This window comes from Dasypus novemcinctus, chromosome 3, assembly GCF_030445035.2.
Source record: "Dasypus novemcinctus isolate mDasNov1 chromosome 3, mDasNov1.1.hap2, whole genome shotgun sequence".
NCBI classification, from domain to species: Eukaryota; Metazoa; Chordata; class Mammalia; order Cingulata; family Dasypodidae; genus Dasypus; species Dasypus novemcinctus.
The window spans coordinates 167,751,618-167,767,476 of record NC_080675.1 but is presented as its reverse complement, the minus strand read 5'-3'; the positions used below and the strand labels follow the sequence as shown (position 1 = coordinate 167,767,476).

At 40.0% G+C, this 15,859-nt stretch overlaps 1 protein-coding gene across 1 annotated transcript in view; it reads right to left on the bottom strand.

Moving 5' to 3' along the window:
* The window catches only part of AGBL1 (AGBL carboxypeptidase 1), a 957,838-nt gene that overhangs the window by 675,848 nt on the left and 266,131 nt on the right, over positions 1–15,859 (bottom strand). Inside the window, 1 exon segment of the mRNA XM_071212624.1 lies at positions 8,837–8,990. Coding sequence (XP_071068725.1) covers positions 8,837–8,990 — 154 coding nt within the window.

Genomic DNA, 15,859 nt, shown 5'->3' with positions numbered 1-15,859 from the left:
TATAAAAGGCAGCAGAGTACAACAGCTAGTGTCATGTGCTTAAGATTCAGACAGTTTGGGGGATAAACCCAGGTTCTAGCTCTTACTACATGATCTTTTCTGGGCCTCAATTCCATCACGTAAATATGGGGATAATAAATATAATTCTTTTTTTCCTTACCTCACAGGACTGTTGTGAGGAACAATTAATTGTAGGTAAAGATTTTGTAAATAGTTAATTACCTCAAAATATGTAAGTTATATTCATGAACAATTTTGTGCAAGAGAATGGTTTGCAATTGATTCTGATGAAATACATTACATGTTTCTGCTGCAATAACCATGTATAGTCAACTTTTGTTATCCTTGCTAATTGAAATTCCTCAGGTAATACAAAATTTGTTCTATTTCCTTGGGAAATAGATTATGCTTTATAGCATATTTGCTTTCTAATTATGTTTAGCCTCACATAATTTGCAGTCACCTGAAAAATGAACAGAACCAAAACTTTATTCATTATTCCCCCCCAACAGTCTCTTTCTTACCTATTCCTTCATTGACATTAAACTACCTACCCATCTATCAAAGTAGAAATATTTTACTCCTTTCCCTTCACCCCTACTCCTAATCAGGCACCAAGACCTCTCACTTCTAACTTGGACACACCTTCTGAATTTGTTTCCGTAGACTTCCCTTCCTCTGGAACCTCATCACCCATATAAATGAATGACAATTGCTAACATTTCTTGAACACTCATTAAGTGCCAGTCACTGACCTAAGTAAGCTCTTTACAGTCTTCAGATAGCTCCATAAAGAAGGTACCATTATTATTCCCAATTTATAAATGAGGAAATCATGGAATGTAGTATTTAAGCATATTTTCCAAGGTCCCAAAGGCAAAAAATGGAAGAACCAAGTTTTGAACCCAACAGAGTCTGAACCTTGGGTTTGAATGCTTAAGAACAGCTCTGTGCTGGGCTCCATGCTACTGCTACCCTCCTCACTCCAAAATTCCCTGCACATTACTGCCACAAATTCTTCCTCCAAAGTAAATCTAATATTTAATTCTTCTGCTTAAAAAAAAATGCCCTATTAGTTTGGCAATACCTTCAGTAGAAACTTCCAAATGTGAAAAATAAGAACATTTATCATCTAGCTCAACATGCTTTTTCACCTCATTTTCTGCCCCCAAATCAGTCTACAATCCCATAGTCATGGCATCATGTTCAGGCCTCCTTGCCTCTGCCTCTGCCTCTGCCTCTGCCACTGCCTCTGCCTCTGCCTCTGCCTCTGCCTCTGCCACTGCCTCTGCCTCTGTCTCAGCCTCTGCCTCTGCCTCTGCCACTGCCTCTGCCTCTGCACATGTTCTTTTTCCTTTTTTCTCCATTTCTCTACACATAGAAGTCAGACTTCAAGACGCATACTAAATAACATTTGTAGTAAATCTTGGTTTCTTGGGGGATAATAATTATTTTCTTCCTCAACTTACAAGGTAACTGTGAAGACCAAATAATATAACGTAAACCTTTGAAAGAGTAAAATACTTTTGAAGTAAAATATAAGGAAAGACATGGAACTATAAGGTTTTCCAAACAGCCTTGGGAGGAATACGGATTCTTGTCCTTCCTTTATTGTAGTGACCAGGCCAAAATGGGAAGGGGAAAGGAGAAATTCAATAGGTCTAAACATCACAGAGTTTTGAAAGTGTTTAAAGAGAGCACAATTATTGCATGTTGCTATTGTGTGAGTGCAGATTAATAACAGTGAGAAAAACAAGTTTAAGATGGTTTGAATGTGTTTTGTAAATATACCCACCCTTTTGTGCCATCTTAAGACAGATTCAAGTTGTTCTTCATATCGTTTTGGTATCCTGACTGCATGAAAGAAAAACTGCATGGGATTAATACAGATTTCCCTTTGGAAAGTCTCCCTTTGATTTTACCACACAGGTAGATGCTCCCTTCCCTGTACCTCCACTGCACTTTATCCCCCTATTATAATATAACTTGCTGTATCATAGCAATCTGTGTGCATGAGCTTCATACACACACAGACACACACATACACACTGCCCATAGATTGTAAGTGCCTCAAAGATAGGGATTAAATAACATTTTTCTTTGTATTCCTAATATCTATCATAGTTCCTAGCCTTGGTTGTCTGAAGAGATGGAAATCCAAAGGCAAGAAAAGGGCATGGTTCAGTTTCTCTAATTCTAACTCCTTTTATTAAAGGTTTCCATAGAGAAACATCTTCATGCCCTTGCAGCTAGTTTTTTTTTTAGTTGTAATATTTGTCGGAAACAACATTTTTCAGAAAAGAAGATGGCTTAACCAAGAGACCAGAGGCTTGAGGTCTTGAGCAGCCTCTGCCATTAACTCAAAGCAGACTAGACAGGTCAGTTCATGTCCCAAACCTTAACTCCACTCCAGAAATTAAGAAATCCAGACTCAATAGTCTTTACAGACTTTTAAACTCTAAAATTCAGTGATCCCATAGTAATGCTTGGCCCCATCCACCTACAGGGCAAAGAAACAGAAATTTCCAGGAATGAGAGCTTTTCACTTCCCTTAAGATTCTGTTTCACTTGGACCACTATTGACACTTCTAGCTCTCCTCATTGGAAAGCTCTGTTCTCCATACCTGATCAGGTGTCTCAAAAAGAGACAAAGGCCAGAGAGGATAGAAAATGATTTTCAAGAAGCCAAAAGGGGAATTCTGTAACTGTGTATTTTTCTACTTCTTTCTAATTTAAAACCACTTACAAGTGACAACTCCCAACCCAGGCAGGTGCAGTGTGTAGCTCATTACACCCTCGGGACCCGTGTAAATCTTATTTCTGAGAACAGCTATTGTCTTCCAAGGAAAAGCTTTTAGCATAATGGCAGGCTGAATAGAACGTTGCTTTGTAAGAATATTTTTAAGGAAAAGAAAAAAGAGAAAGGTATTCTTTAGCAACTGCAAATGCAACCTCCCGCTTCCCCAACCCCAGATCCACTGGAAAGAACAGTGTGTGAGCAATAGGAGACGCGGCAGTGGCGTGAGATTATCTCACCTCCAGAGACATAAAAGGTTACGCTTTGCTCTTTTAAGTTCTAATAAATGCAGGGTGGAGGTGTCTCAGATTGCAAAAATAGCAGATCCACCCCCTCCCATCTACCTTTGTTTCTTCCTTGGCTTCTCACTAGTCAGTGAGTCAGTCAGTGACTATTCACTTGGAGAATGAGAGTTTTCTGAGAAGAGAATGACATTTTCCCTTGGAAAATTCCCATAAATTAGTTCTTTCTCTCTGGTAACTTTAGACAGCAGTCAGGGTAATATTGTTATAGGAGTCTGAACAGATAGATGTCCAAAGGGGAAAAATTATCAATAAACCTCCTGAAAAAGGAAATGTCCATCACAGAGATGTGGCTTCCCACACAAAAAAAAGGGAACCAACTTTTCTGGGCTAAACTAGAAAGTTAGAGTATAGGTTATGGGGGAATTTTGGAGAGAATAGAAAAGTTAACAAAATGTTGGTGGTCTTAAACAAGCAGAAGGTTTTAATTATGAGCACTTCTGGGAGTGTCCCAGTGCCAAGCAGCCCCTAGTGGGAAAGCTCTCCTCAGGAAGGTGGGATAGAGACATGGGTCTCATTTCTAAATGACCACTAGCTACTCTTGCGGCCCCCACTGGCTGTTTACCTTCAGGGGTCCTTACAGTCCGCACCTGCAAAACAGAGACAGTGACACTTCCTTTTACTTCATTAGGGGCCTTGGGAAGATCAGGTGAGATAACATGTGAGAGTCAGTTCTCAACAGTCAAACATTAAACCAAAGGAAGGAGGAGAAAAGAAGAAGGGGCAGGAAAAGTCGAAGAAAAACGAGTTGAGACAAGAAAACAACTGCTGATGGACTATTATGCAATATCAGATAGGAGGGCAAGGTAATGACTTCATTAATGATGCTATGTTCCAGCAACATCCGGCATTTTCACAAACTCTTGACTGCAGCTTTCTCACCAGAGAGAGAAGTGATAGGGAAAGGAGAGTGTGTGGGAGGGGTGTCGATGCTCTTCACACCTATCAGGGCTGTTTCCATCCACCTTCTTCCAATAAGGCTTCACCTCCAACCAGAGGAGGAATGATGGTCAATTTCAGTCGTCAGTCTTAGTTTGTTTTTGTTTTTACTTTTTATCTAGATATTACCTTTATTTTTTATTTTTTAATTGTATTTTTTGAAGATACATAGATCACAAAAAATGTCACATTAAAAAATATAAGAGGTTCCCCTACATCCCACACTCACCCTCCCACATCAACAACCTATCTCATCACTGTGGCACATTCATTGAATTTGGTGAATACATTTTGGAGCACTGCTGCACCGCATGGATTATAGTTTACATTGTAGTTTACACTCTCCCCCAGTCCATTCAGTGGGTTATGGCAGGATATATAACGGCCAGCATCTGTTTCTGCAATATCATTTGGGAAAACTCCAAGTCCCCAAAATGTCTTAGTTTTTGATGTCACAATAACCTGAGGTGTTGATGGAGCACCCATGTGCCTAAAAGAGTCAGGGGTCCCTGGGGCATTTCTTCTCCTCCACTGCTCCTCTCCCATGTGGCTTGGAGGGGAGGTGGAGCCAGGGTCTGATCCTTTGCTCCGTCTCTCTCTGTTCGATGTTTCCTGACCATGTGGAGGGTGAAGAAGCAGGCTCAAGGCCTGCCCAAGGAGGATGTCGCAGCCATTTCTTCTACAGTTTCTTCTGCATTTAGGTATCCACTTTCAGGAAGTATCTAAGAAATATCCATTAAGCGTTTGGGTCTAAGCAAGGTGCTCCAACAAGATTTGCTGGAGTTAAATAATTACTAACAAAGAGGGGCTTGGATTTCCACTCTGACTGGAAAGGTAAAATTTAGATATACCTGGGTCCCTACCTGGAATATTATCTAAATGCCAAAACATTGCCATAGCTCCTTGGTCATGCATAGTTTCATTTTTCAAAATATGTATGGGACTAAAAGCCCAGAGAGAGTGGGTAAGAGAAGGAGAGAGAGGAAGAGGGAGAAAGAAAGGAGAGAGAGGGAGAGAGAGGGAGACACACACACACCCATACACACACCTCATTCCTGATGAGCACACAGGCTTAAACAAAATATAATTTTTCAACCCTGCTTGGAAACTCACATATTCAAAGGGCCTGCCAATCAAAGTACCTAGTAACATATAATGTGTTGAAGAATTTAACTGAGCTATTTGTAATTATGCCAGTATACCATTAACAGTGACATAGAACAGTCTCAGAAATTATGAGAACAAAATTCCTGGGTAGATCTTGCCTACCAAACCTTGTCCTCAAAACTGCTCATCTGATGACTTCCATTTCCATCCTGTAGAAACCCTATCCCATTCCACTGCGTCCTACCACTCATCCTCACTCACTCTCTGCTATGCAAATCTCAGGCATCCTATGCTCCTTTGACACCCCAAGTCCTACCAGTTAGGAAGGATCTGTACTTCCTAATTCCCCAATATCCCCTTTACTTAGGATGAGCTGTTTATTTTTTTAATAGCTCCTCTTTTGTCATCAATTTCTCCTTAGGCTTATCTCTTCTGTAAGGGCTTCAATGACAAATTCTCAGAGAACTGCCCTGTTCACTGTCCCACTGCAAGTAGCAGAGTGACTGTTCTTTGAGCATTTGGGCCCTAAGGCCTCATGTCAAGGTGTGAATATTCTCTTTTTGGAGCACTATGAGAAGGAGCCACCTAGATTCACCAAATAGTGATAAAGTATACATTGGGCAAATCTGGCTACTACTGAACTGAACATATACTTATTGAGGAAGTAATGGTCTCAGGAAATGTTTCCAGGAAAATAGCCTTTTTGAAGAAAATCATTGTGAAAAAATTAACCAAAGCAAATAAATGTTTCTGGAAGACTCTGAAGCCCAGACCCTGAGAAGGACTAAAAGTAATCAATAAATTGTCTCAAATGATCTCTGGGGCCAGGATTTTAGACAAAACCAAGGGAGAACCAGTCATGGGGCAGGAACTTACTCCAGGCCCATAGTATTTCTTGGATTTCTAAAATAGGGCTGAGGCGGTAATCTCACACAGCAGAAAGAGCCTTACAGCACAAAAAGCCTCCTTATGAGGGATGAGGAGGAGCCACTGGACCAGAATTGAGCTAAATATGACCTGGCCCTGGAGCTGACTTAGGCTCTGGGAGGAAGAGAGCAGGTAAAAGGCAATTTAAGCTCTCCTAGAGGCAGAAGAATCTTGAGCCGCTGGCTCATTTTCTGTTTTCTCTCTTCCTAAGTCAATAAATTACACTCTACAGTTCAAACGGAGTTAGATGGTTCTCTTTCTGATTTACAGGTATGTTTAATTGGGTTTTGGAGGTTAGATGGTATTTTCTCTTTTGCTGGTCTTTGTTTTTGTTTTTGTGTTTTTAAGAAAATACCCAATGAGCATGTGTTCATATATAAATCACAACCTGCCAGGTAAGCTTTCTTACGTAGCATATCTAAGTCTGCACTCCCACCATGGAGGCCCAGGGCATGCAATCTCGGCTCTGAACTAGAATCTTCTCCTCCTCCTCCTCCTCCCTGACAGAGTGCCTGAAACCACCACCATGAAAATGCTTCCAGTAGGTTAGGAAAGGAAAATAAAAATCCCCTGTGAGTAGCAAGAAGGTAAAATGTTTATTTATGGTCACTGTAGCATGAGTTGCTTTAACAACTAAGCTAACTTGTAAACTTTGATGACACAGAACAGCAAAGAGGGAAGTTCTGGCTCAAAGAATTACACCCGAAGGCTGATGCAGGATAAGTGTTAGGATGACTGTTTTACACACTTGAGTAACACACTGTCCATGGAATTTAATGTGCCTGAGTCCCACTTTCCTCATATGTAAAATGGGGATTCCTAAAATTAACCACCATTATGAAAGCTATCAAACAGTTACATGCTCCATACAAGTAAGATTTAGATGAGCAGACAAAGTAGGATGGGACTCTTCTTGTATGGCTTGGAAAGAGAGGATGATAGCAAGGGAAGGTACCAGACTTTATTTGCTGCATGACCTTTGATTAGTCCCAGGAAAACTCACATCATTTGGGGGGCCCAGTGCAAAATGAAGATAGGGTAACTGGTTCAATTTTTGAAAAGAATCTTCAAATTGTGACAGCAAAGCATAAACCAAGCATGAGTCCCTTCTGGGTATGGGACCTGTGCAACTGCACAGGGGATATGTCCACCCATGAAGCCATCCCCATTAGTCCTTTGACAAGGACAGAATATTTGTTTCTTTGGGATCCTGCTCAATGATTTTAACTTGCAAAGTCCATTATACCAAAGAGAAAAATGAATAATGTTCAACTGATCATTGTAGGGCCTTCTCTCCTCCTCCAGGATAACTCTTGAGATGAACAACAACTCAAATTTAGCAGACATTTAAGAGAGAAGACTGAAATAACACTTGAGAGTATACATTTATTCTAACCAATCTTATACAGCAAGCAGAAACAAGCCTCTTTTGATTCATATTAGGGTAGACTAAGAGATCTTTCCTCATTTTCTTTTTTAACTGAACTATCCTCTGGAATGCCAAAATATTCAGAGGACTTCACCATGTTTCAAGTCCTCTCCTTCAAGAAAAAATTACCTTTGTAGTTATTGTAATAGCAACAAATGCACCAATATCAGTATAAACAAAAATACAAAAACAGAGGCACCTCAATGTCATAATTAAACATTGGGGTTTGGCTCAAACACTCTTTAGAAACTGAACCGGTCAAACACTCACTTACAATGATCCACTTTCTTAAATAAATAATTATTCAATGGGTTGCACTGTTAGGATTGCCATCTTTGACTCCCAAGCACTGTTCATCTGTCAAGTGGAGGATTTGTGACTATTACAGAAATTGCCCTTAAATGTACAAAACATATGAGAATTTTTGAAAAATCCCTTATTATTCATTAAAACATTTTCAGGCCTCATTAATTCAGATGGGATCATCAGTTGTTCATTAGCCACGTTGTTGAGCATCCATTGTTAGATACTGAAGAAGTATGACAAATTACATTTGCATCACCAAAGAGTCACCTGAACAAAGTTAGCACTTCATCAGGTAAAGCTGTATCTTTGAGAGATAAGTTAGCTGGATTTTTACTCTCCAGTCTTCTCCTCCATCTTCAAGCTTCTCTGTGTTTCAAAGCATTCCTCATTCTGTTTGTTTTTTTTCTGGCCTATCTAAAGGCCTGGAATGATGTCAGAAGCCATTTTTCAAAGCTAGTTGGTTACACGTGCGCTCAGGGCCTCTACCATTAAAAGTTCATTCATTGTTTGTGCATGTATGTGTATGTGTTTTACAGTTCTTGTAGAGACTCCTCCATCCCCTCAGGCCTTCAGAGTTAAATGGTATTTGGTTTATCAATAGGGTCCTTCAACCAGGACTCCAAAACTCAACTTTCTGCTTTCGCAAACCGTGACTGGCTATGAGACAACCAAAATGGCAGTAAGCACAGTGAGAAAAGCCCCTGGATGAAAGGTTGGAGAATGTGATTCAGGGTCCTGGCTCCGTTTTAGGAGCGGCAGTAACAGTCACTGGGAAATTGCTCTCAATTCATACAAATCACTTAATCTAATTACAATCTGCAATTTATTTTTTTCTCCCTTTATCAAGAGAATGACATAAATATTTACCCATTGTATCATACCAAGAAGAGTTTGGGGGTGTATTTCTATAAAGATAGACAAGCCCTCAATCCTTTCTGTGCTTCTGATCTAAAGAGGACAGAGTGCTTCCAAGACTGTAAAGGACATCTTTAGGAAAATCGTCAAAAGGAGGGGTCCTCATTTACTCACGAAACTGCTCCAGATGGTCAGCGCTGTTAGACTCAGGCATAGCTGTGATCGTCACCAATGGACATGGATTCCCACCCAATGTCTGGCAGAGAACCTCCCGCCGGAAGTAGACCTGCTTGGGGTTGACACTTTTTTCCAGGATGTCAAGGTGAGTCTGGGACAGGTATGAAACAGAAACATATTAATGTTTGGGATAACTACAATAATAGAAAATAGCAACAACAATTTACACTTGCATCACTCCTCATAGTTTAGTATTTTTGTTAGCCTAATCTCCCCAAAATTGAGCATGAAGTGATTAAACAGTGGTTATTGCCACCTGGGAGAGGTGCCATGAGGTTGGGCAGGAAGTATCATTCCTACATGTTTCTGTGTAATGTAAGATCTGTTTTCAAATTGCTCTGAAAGCAAGTGGGCAGAAGCATAGCATTCTTCCCATCACCTGCCATATAAAGAAGGTGGTTTCCATGAAGATAAGGTCCCACCCAGAGCATCCAGGAATGTGAAATGGAGAGCCTTGGCAATATGTCCTTCTTTAGAACTGGGCAATATAAGGACTGTTTGTCAACATATTGATGGAACAGAGAAAGCTGTTGATCCAGAGGGGCTGCCGAGCTAAAAGAACAACTAACTAGTATCAAGTGACTTTTCCCACCATTTCAATAGTCATTAAAAACAAAGAAAGTTTTTAAAAATATGTGATAGCCATTGAAACTAGGAGAGTTGGTCAACAATCTTTAAGTCTCTGAAACTATTTTTACTAACCAAGAGAGTGGCACTAGTCATCAAAATGTTGTGAGATTTCCTCCCACCTCAACTGCAGAGATGTGGTGATGTCAGTAACCAGAGAGAAGGAAGCTGCCCTTTACAGCACAAGCAGCAGAACACAAACACAATCTTCCCAGCTAAAGACCTAAAGTTTTCACCACAATCAATTTCATAGTAACAGGGCCAAGGAGAAACCACCCACTTTTCTTATTGGTAAATAACAAGCCTGCCACACAGGAATGATAGGAAAAGACAAACATCAATCCTATGAAAATATTTGAGGGGAGTAGTGCCCCCAAGAGGTAGAGGAAGAGTTTACATGTGGAAAGGATTTATTACTGGTGTGGCAGACAGAATTATGGTTCCCAAAGATGTCCACACCCTAATCTTCACAGCCTGCAAATATGTTACCTTATACAGCAGATATGTTTAAGACCATGAGATGGGGGGATATCCAGTAAGGACCACTCTAACTACTACTACTCCTTAAATGCAGAGACCCTTTTCTGGCTGCAGAGAACCACAGAGATAACAACATGAGAAGGAATCAACCTGACATTGTAGGCTTGGAAATGGAGGAAGGGGATCATGAGCCAAAGAATTCAGGTGTCCTATAGAAGCTGGAAAAGGCAAAGAAATGAATTTATCTCCTAAAGCCTCTGGAAGGGATACACCCCATCAACTCCCTGATTTTTGCCCAATGAGCCCCAGGTCGAACTCCTAATCTACGGAACTATAAGAGATACAATTTTATTGTTTAAGCCACTAAATTTATGATAATTTGTTACAGCAGCGATAGAAAACTAACACACTGGGAAACAATAATATCCTAAACTAAGGAAATGCCCCAACATTTGGGGAGAAATGAACTAAACACTAGTTATAGTTCTACTGAAATATTTGAATATCATGGAAAAAGACAAAATCTCAAAGAATGAAAAGATTACCAGAAGATTCTGCAGCTGTTCCTCTAGCTTCAGGATACCTGAAAATTTGGTCACATCCTCCTTAAAGTTGAGAACCCGATTGGAAACCAAATTGCTTACTGCCCACACAGCTTACTGCCTACATTAGCATGTCTTTATTATTACCCCCTTCCTCATTAGCATTGCTTTGCTATTCCAGGGAACTCTTGTCCAGGAAAATAAAAGTTGCAAATAAATTTATTATTAATTTACAGGAACATTATGAAAAACTGATCAATTCTTCAATAGAAACCATCAACCAACTCTTTGATCCAAGACTCTTTAACACCTATCCTCAAAATCCTGCCCTACAGTGTCCACCAATTGTTAATCATGATCCTTACCCAACCCTAATCAAGCCCCCACATGAAAATACCCACCTTCAAACCAGACCTCAAAGTCTCAATAAATATCTCAGGTTTGCCCTCCCCTCTCTGAGATACTATCAAGACTCTGTTGAAGTAGTGTCCTTCCTTGCCAAGTGTTCTGGTTTGAGTATTTTGTGGACCCCAGAAAATTATGTTCTTAACCTAACCGTTCCTTTGAATGCAAACCTATTTATGTGGGACCTTTTGATTAGATTCAGTTAAGGGATCCTGTGATTAGAATGCTTCAGTTGTGGACCTTTGATTGGAGTAGTTCAGTGAGGTGTAATATGTCTCCGGCATATTGCTGGAGTCTTATAAAAACAGAGGAGACACAGACAAAGAGAACTGCCATTTTGCCCTGCCATGTAAGAGAGGACTCCAGGATCACTGGCAGTACAGTAAGATAGAGAAACCCCAATAGGCTGAGAGAGAAGCTGCAGGCTGCCATAGCGGAGCAGCCTGAAGCCAAAGAGACAAGGCCCAGAGATAGACAAACCATGTGCCTGATTACCCACAGGGAGAAAGTGAGCCTGGGAAGAGAAAGCAGGGAATGGTCTCCATTTCACCTTGCCACATGGCAGAACTCCAGGATCACCAGCAGCCGAACTTTGGGGAGACAACATCTCTGATGATGCCTCAATTTGGACATTTTCATAGCCTTGGAACTGTAAGATTTTATCCTAGTAAATTCCCATTATAAAGCCCAACCCATTTCAAGTATTTTTGCACTGGCAGCCCTTAGCAAATTAAAACACCAAGTATATTAGTTTTCTATTGCTGCTGTAACAAATTACCATAAATTTAGTGGCTTAAGACAACACAAATTTATTATCTTACAGTTCTGGAGGTACAAAATCCAAAATAGGTCTCAATGGGCAAAAGTCAAGGTGATGGCAGGGGTGCTTTCCTTCTGGAAGCTCTGAGAGTGAACCATTTCCTTGCTTTTTCCAGTTTCTAGAGACCACCTGCATCCACTTGTGCATGGTCATGTCCTCCATCTGCAAAGCCAGCAAAGCACTGCTCCAGCCTCTGCTTCCATCATCACTTCTCCTTCTTTGACTCTGGCTCTCTGACTTCCTCTTTCACTTATAACCCTTGTGATTAAATTGGACCCAACCTGGTAACTCAGGATAATTTCTCTACCTCAAAACCCTTAACCTAATCACATCTTCCAAGTCCCTTTGGCCATGTAACGTAACATCTTCACAGGTTCTGGGGATTAGGATATTGGGGGAGCATTTTTCTGCCTATCACATCAAGGTAAGAAATACATTCAGCTTTGTCTTAGTAACAGGTTGTTCAGGCATATTTCCAGGAGCCAGCATTTGACAGAATACAACAAACAAAGGAACCATAAGGAGTAAATCTGTGCCAGATTCAAAATAAATGAGATTTCAACTAAGGCACCCGTACAAGACCAAACTTTTGTATCTCATTTTCATGACTGCTCACGGAGTAATAAGTAACAGGTTTTGATAGTATGCAGCTACACTAGAGATGGAGAGACAGACACATCCCTGAAGAAAACGTGACCACAAACACATAAGATAGATGGGCCTACGTAACTAGCAACATAGTTGCATATGAAAGCTGAAAGAACTCCCAGGGCTGATGGCTTTCCTGAGCTGAGGTGGCCCATGTCCATTCAGTCTCACCTCTTGTGACAACACACATCACTAATGAAGCATGACTGGGACAAATGAGGGTGTACTTGGGAGTCCAAAGACCAGACCCTCGCTATGTCTTTACTGTGTCTGCTGTGCTGTTGCCTTCCCTGAGTCCTTTTCTATAATAACAATGAGTAAATTTGGTTCTGGGTGAAAACTAATCTTCTGTATTTGAGTGCTAGCGTAAACCTAAGATCACTGCTCCCTGTTGAGTAGAATAGGGTTTGCACCCTACAATTAGAATGGTTTTTTAAAGTGTGTGTGTGTGTTCATTTACCTATACACAAATTTCATCCCTGGCTCATTCTTCCTTTTGTAACACTAGATGTCAGAGGAAATGGAGCACTACTTAGAATTTGAAAGTTGAAAGGATTATCATCCAATAAACCTATATCCAGCCAAGTTTTTGTCCAGAAACAAATGTAGCACATAGTCTCAAATATGAAAAAGCCCAGCTACTTTAACTTTATTGAAAATAAAGACATTCATCAACTGACCCATAATCAAGATAAAGAACAATATAAAAAGACTATAGAAAAATCCAGTTCAATAAGGTTAAGTTTAAATGACTATTGGAAATATAGTTATTAAACATAATGCAAACATAAAAAGATAAAGAAAAGATGCATATTGTCAAATTTTAATATTAACATCTGGCTCTCAAACAGAATTCAAAAGAGATGCGTGAAGGAAGAATAAAGTGAAACTAAATATTAACTTTTTCACTTTACATGGTTATAGTAAATGAGTGATATTATTTAATTCTTGAAAACTGAAAGGTCATATAGCATGATAGCTTCAAAAGAAGACTCTTGAATCAAACTGTCTGGGCTCATATTTTGGCTGTAGGTTCTGGGAAAGTGACATAACTTCTTCAGTTAATGACTTTGATAGTCAATATTCTTGTCTTGAAAATGTATATGAAAATAGCATTATCTACCTCATTCAGTGGTTACTGTAATGAAGTCAAAGAGTACATATGAAAAGTGCCTGTTGTGGATGAATACTAAACTAATATTAGTTATGTTTTTGATGTAGTAATATAGGTTCAAATATGTTGTTTTTAAGAACTAAAAGGGAAACACTAGCGGAATTATAAACCCTGAGGGAAAAAAATCAGAGAAAATATTGTCAATGTTGCATAAGGAAAATAAAAAACAAAAAGAAAACAACAATGAAGCACAGAAAGGAACATAAAACCAAGATGACATAAGTAACACCAAAAGTTGTTACAAGTATAAACAGCTTAACCAGCCATATTAAATGACAAAAATTTTCAGATATTTATATTAAAATCCACATGTTGTATATAAAAGTTACTTTTAAAAGGAAAAAAATGATGTATATGAGAAACACTACTAAATTACCTCTCTATTTTATGTTTGCATCTGCTAAAATATTTTAAAGTAGAAATATTGAAACTAAAAGGATAAGCAGACATAAATCAAAGCAGGCATGGCAATAGTAATATATGACAAAGTCATATTCAAGACCAAATGCATTAAATGGAATTTTAAAATCTTATTTTATTTTGACAAAGGGCACAATTCACAGTGAACACAGAAAACTCATAAATCTTAAAAATCAAATAACATGGGATTGAAATATGTAATGCAAAAGTAGCAGAAGGAGAAAAAAATAATCGTACTAGGAGTGGGAGACTTCAAGACAGCCACTCAGTCTTGGATAAATCGTGTGGAAAAAAATAATGATATAGAACATTTGAACAATATTGCTTTTTGGAGATATATGTCAAACTTTGCCTTTACAAAGAACTTCCTCTTTTTTTCCCTCAAATATCCATGCATCTAAAACAAAAATTAATCAGATATAGGTATAAAATATCACTAAATTTTCATGAAAAAAGTAGAAATTATACAAACCACATTCTCTGAAAACAATTAAATGAAATTAGATTTAAATGAAAATGGTTTTACAAATAACTAAAATAAAACAACCATTAGGGAATTAAGAAAATCTACCTCAAAGAAGCTCACCTAAGAAATTCTTGGGTTCAAAACAAAATTGATATTAAAACATTATAATTAGAGAGTCAACCAGCAAGATGGTGGCAGAGTGAGAAGCTCCTAGAGTCAACTCACGGTACAGGGCAGTTAGTAATCATCCAGAGCTATCTAAAGCACCTGCTTAGGGGCTCCAGACCAGAAGAGCATGGTGCAACATCCTTGAAGGAATGGAAGGAGGAGATTGCCCATCTGCCAGGAGATTCATGAGTTGAGCCTTTAACATCACGGAGGCCGGTGCCCATCCTCAACTGGTGACGCGAACCACCTCAGGGGCTATTCTGTGGCTGGAATTGGAAGTTCCACCTCCCAAAAACAGGGTAGAAAGAGACGGTTGGGCACCAAATTCAGCTACTGGTAAGTAAATTCAGTGGGCTAAAGTATAATCCTTAGAACAGCTGAAGTTTGAGCCTGTCCAAGTCAGAAAGAGGCCAAAATCCACCATCTTAACTCCGCAGCTGGCATGAGGGGAAGCAGGGTGGACTGAAAATCACAGTGCTGGTAGGGACCGGCTTCTTTCCATCCAGATCAGATTGCAGTTCTAGCCTAAACCTCAGCCCCACCTTCAGCAGGAAGGAAGCTAGGGGGCCTGTGCCACACACTCTTTGGTAAAATAAAGGCCACTCCAGAAGGCTAGTGATCATCCTACTCTGGCAGCACAAGCTATGTGCCAGGAGCTATTTTGTGGTTGGAGTTGGAAGTTCCATTTCCCAAAAACAGGGGAGGGAGAGACAGTTGACCACCAACTTCAGCTACTAATTAGTCAATCTGGCTGACTGAAGTATAACCCTAAGAACAGCTAAAGCTTAAACCTGTACATGTTGGAAAGAGGCCCTTAACCACCATTTTGATTCTGTCCCTGGCATGAGGGGAAGTAGAGCAGACTGAAAATCATAGTGACAGCAGGAACCTGCTTCTTTCACCCAGACTGGACTGCAACCCTAGTCTAGGCTTCAGCCCTACCTCTGGCAAGGAGGAAGCTGGAGGAACCTGCACCAGCCTCTCCAGGTACATTCGGCTGACACAGACTGAATAGTCACAAGTCAGCCAGACAACTGTGATCATTTTGGACCCACATGACCTAGACTACTGCCTACACCTGCAGCTTCATCCCTGCCCAGTCAGGGGAGGAAGGGACGTGAAGCTTCATCACTCTCTCTGGGTAACTACAGTCTAGGCCTGCACGGCATGGATTATTACACACTGCTGTGGGTCTGTCCCCACCCCCAGC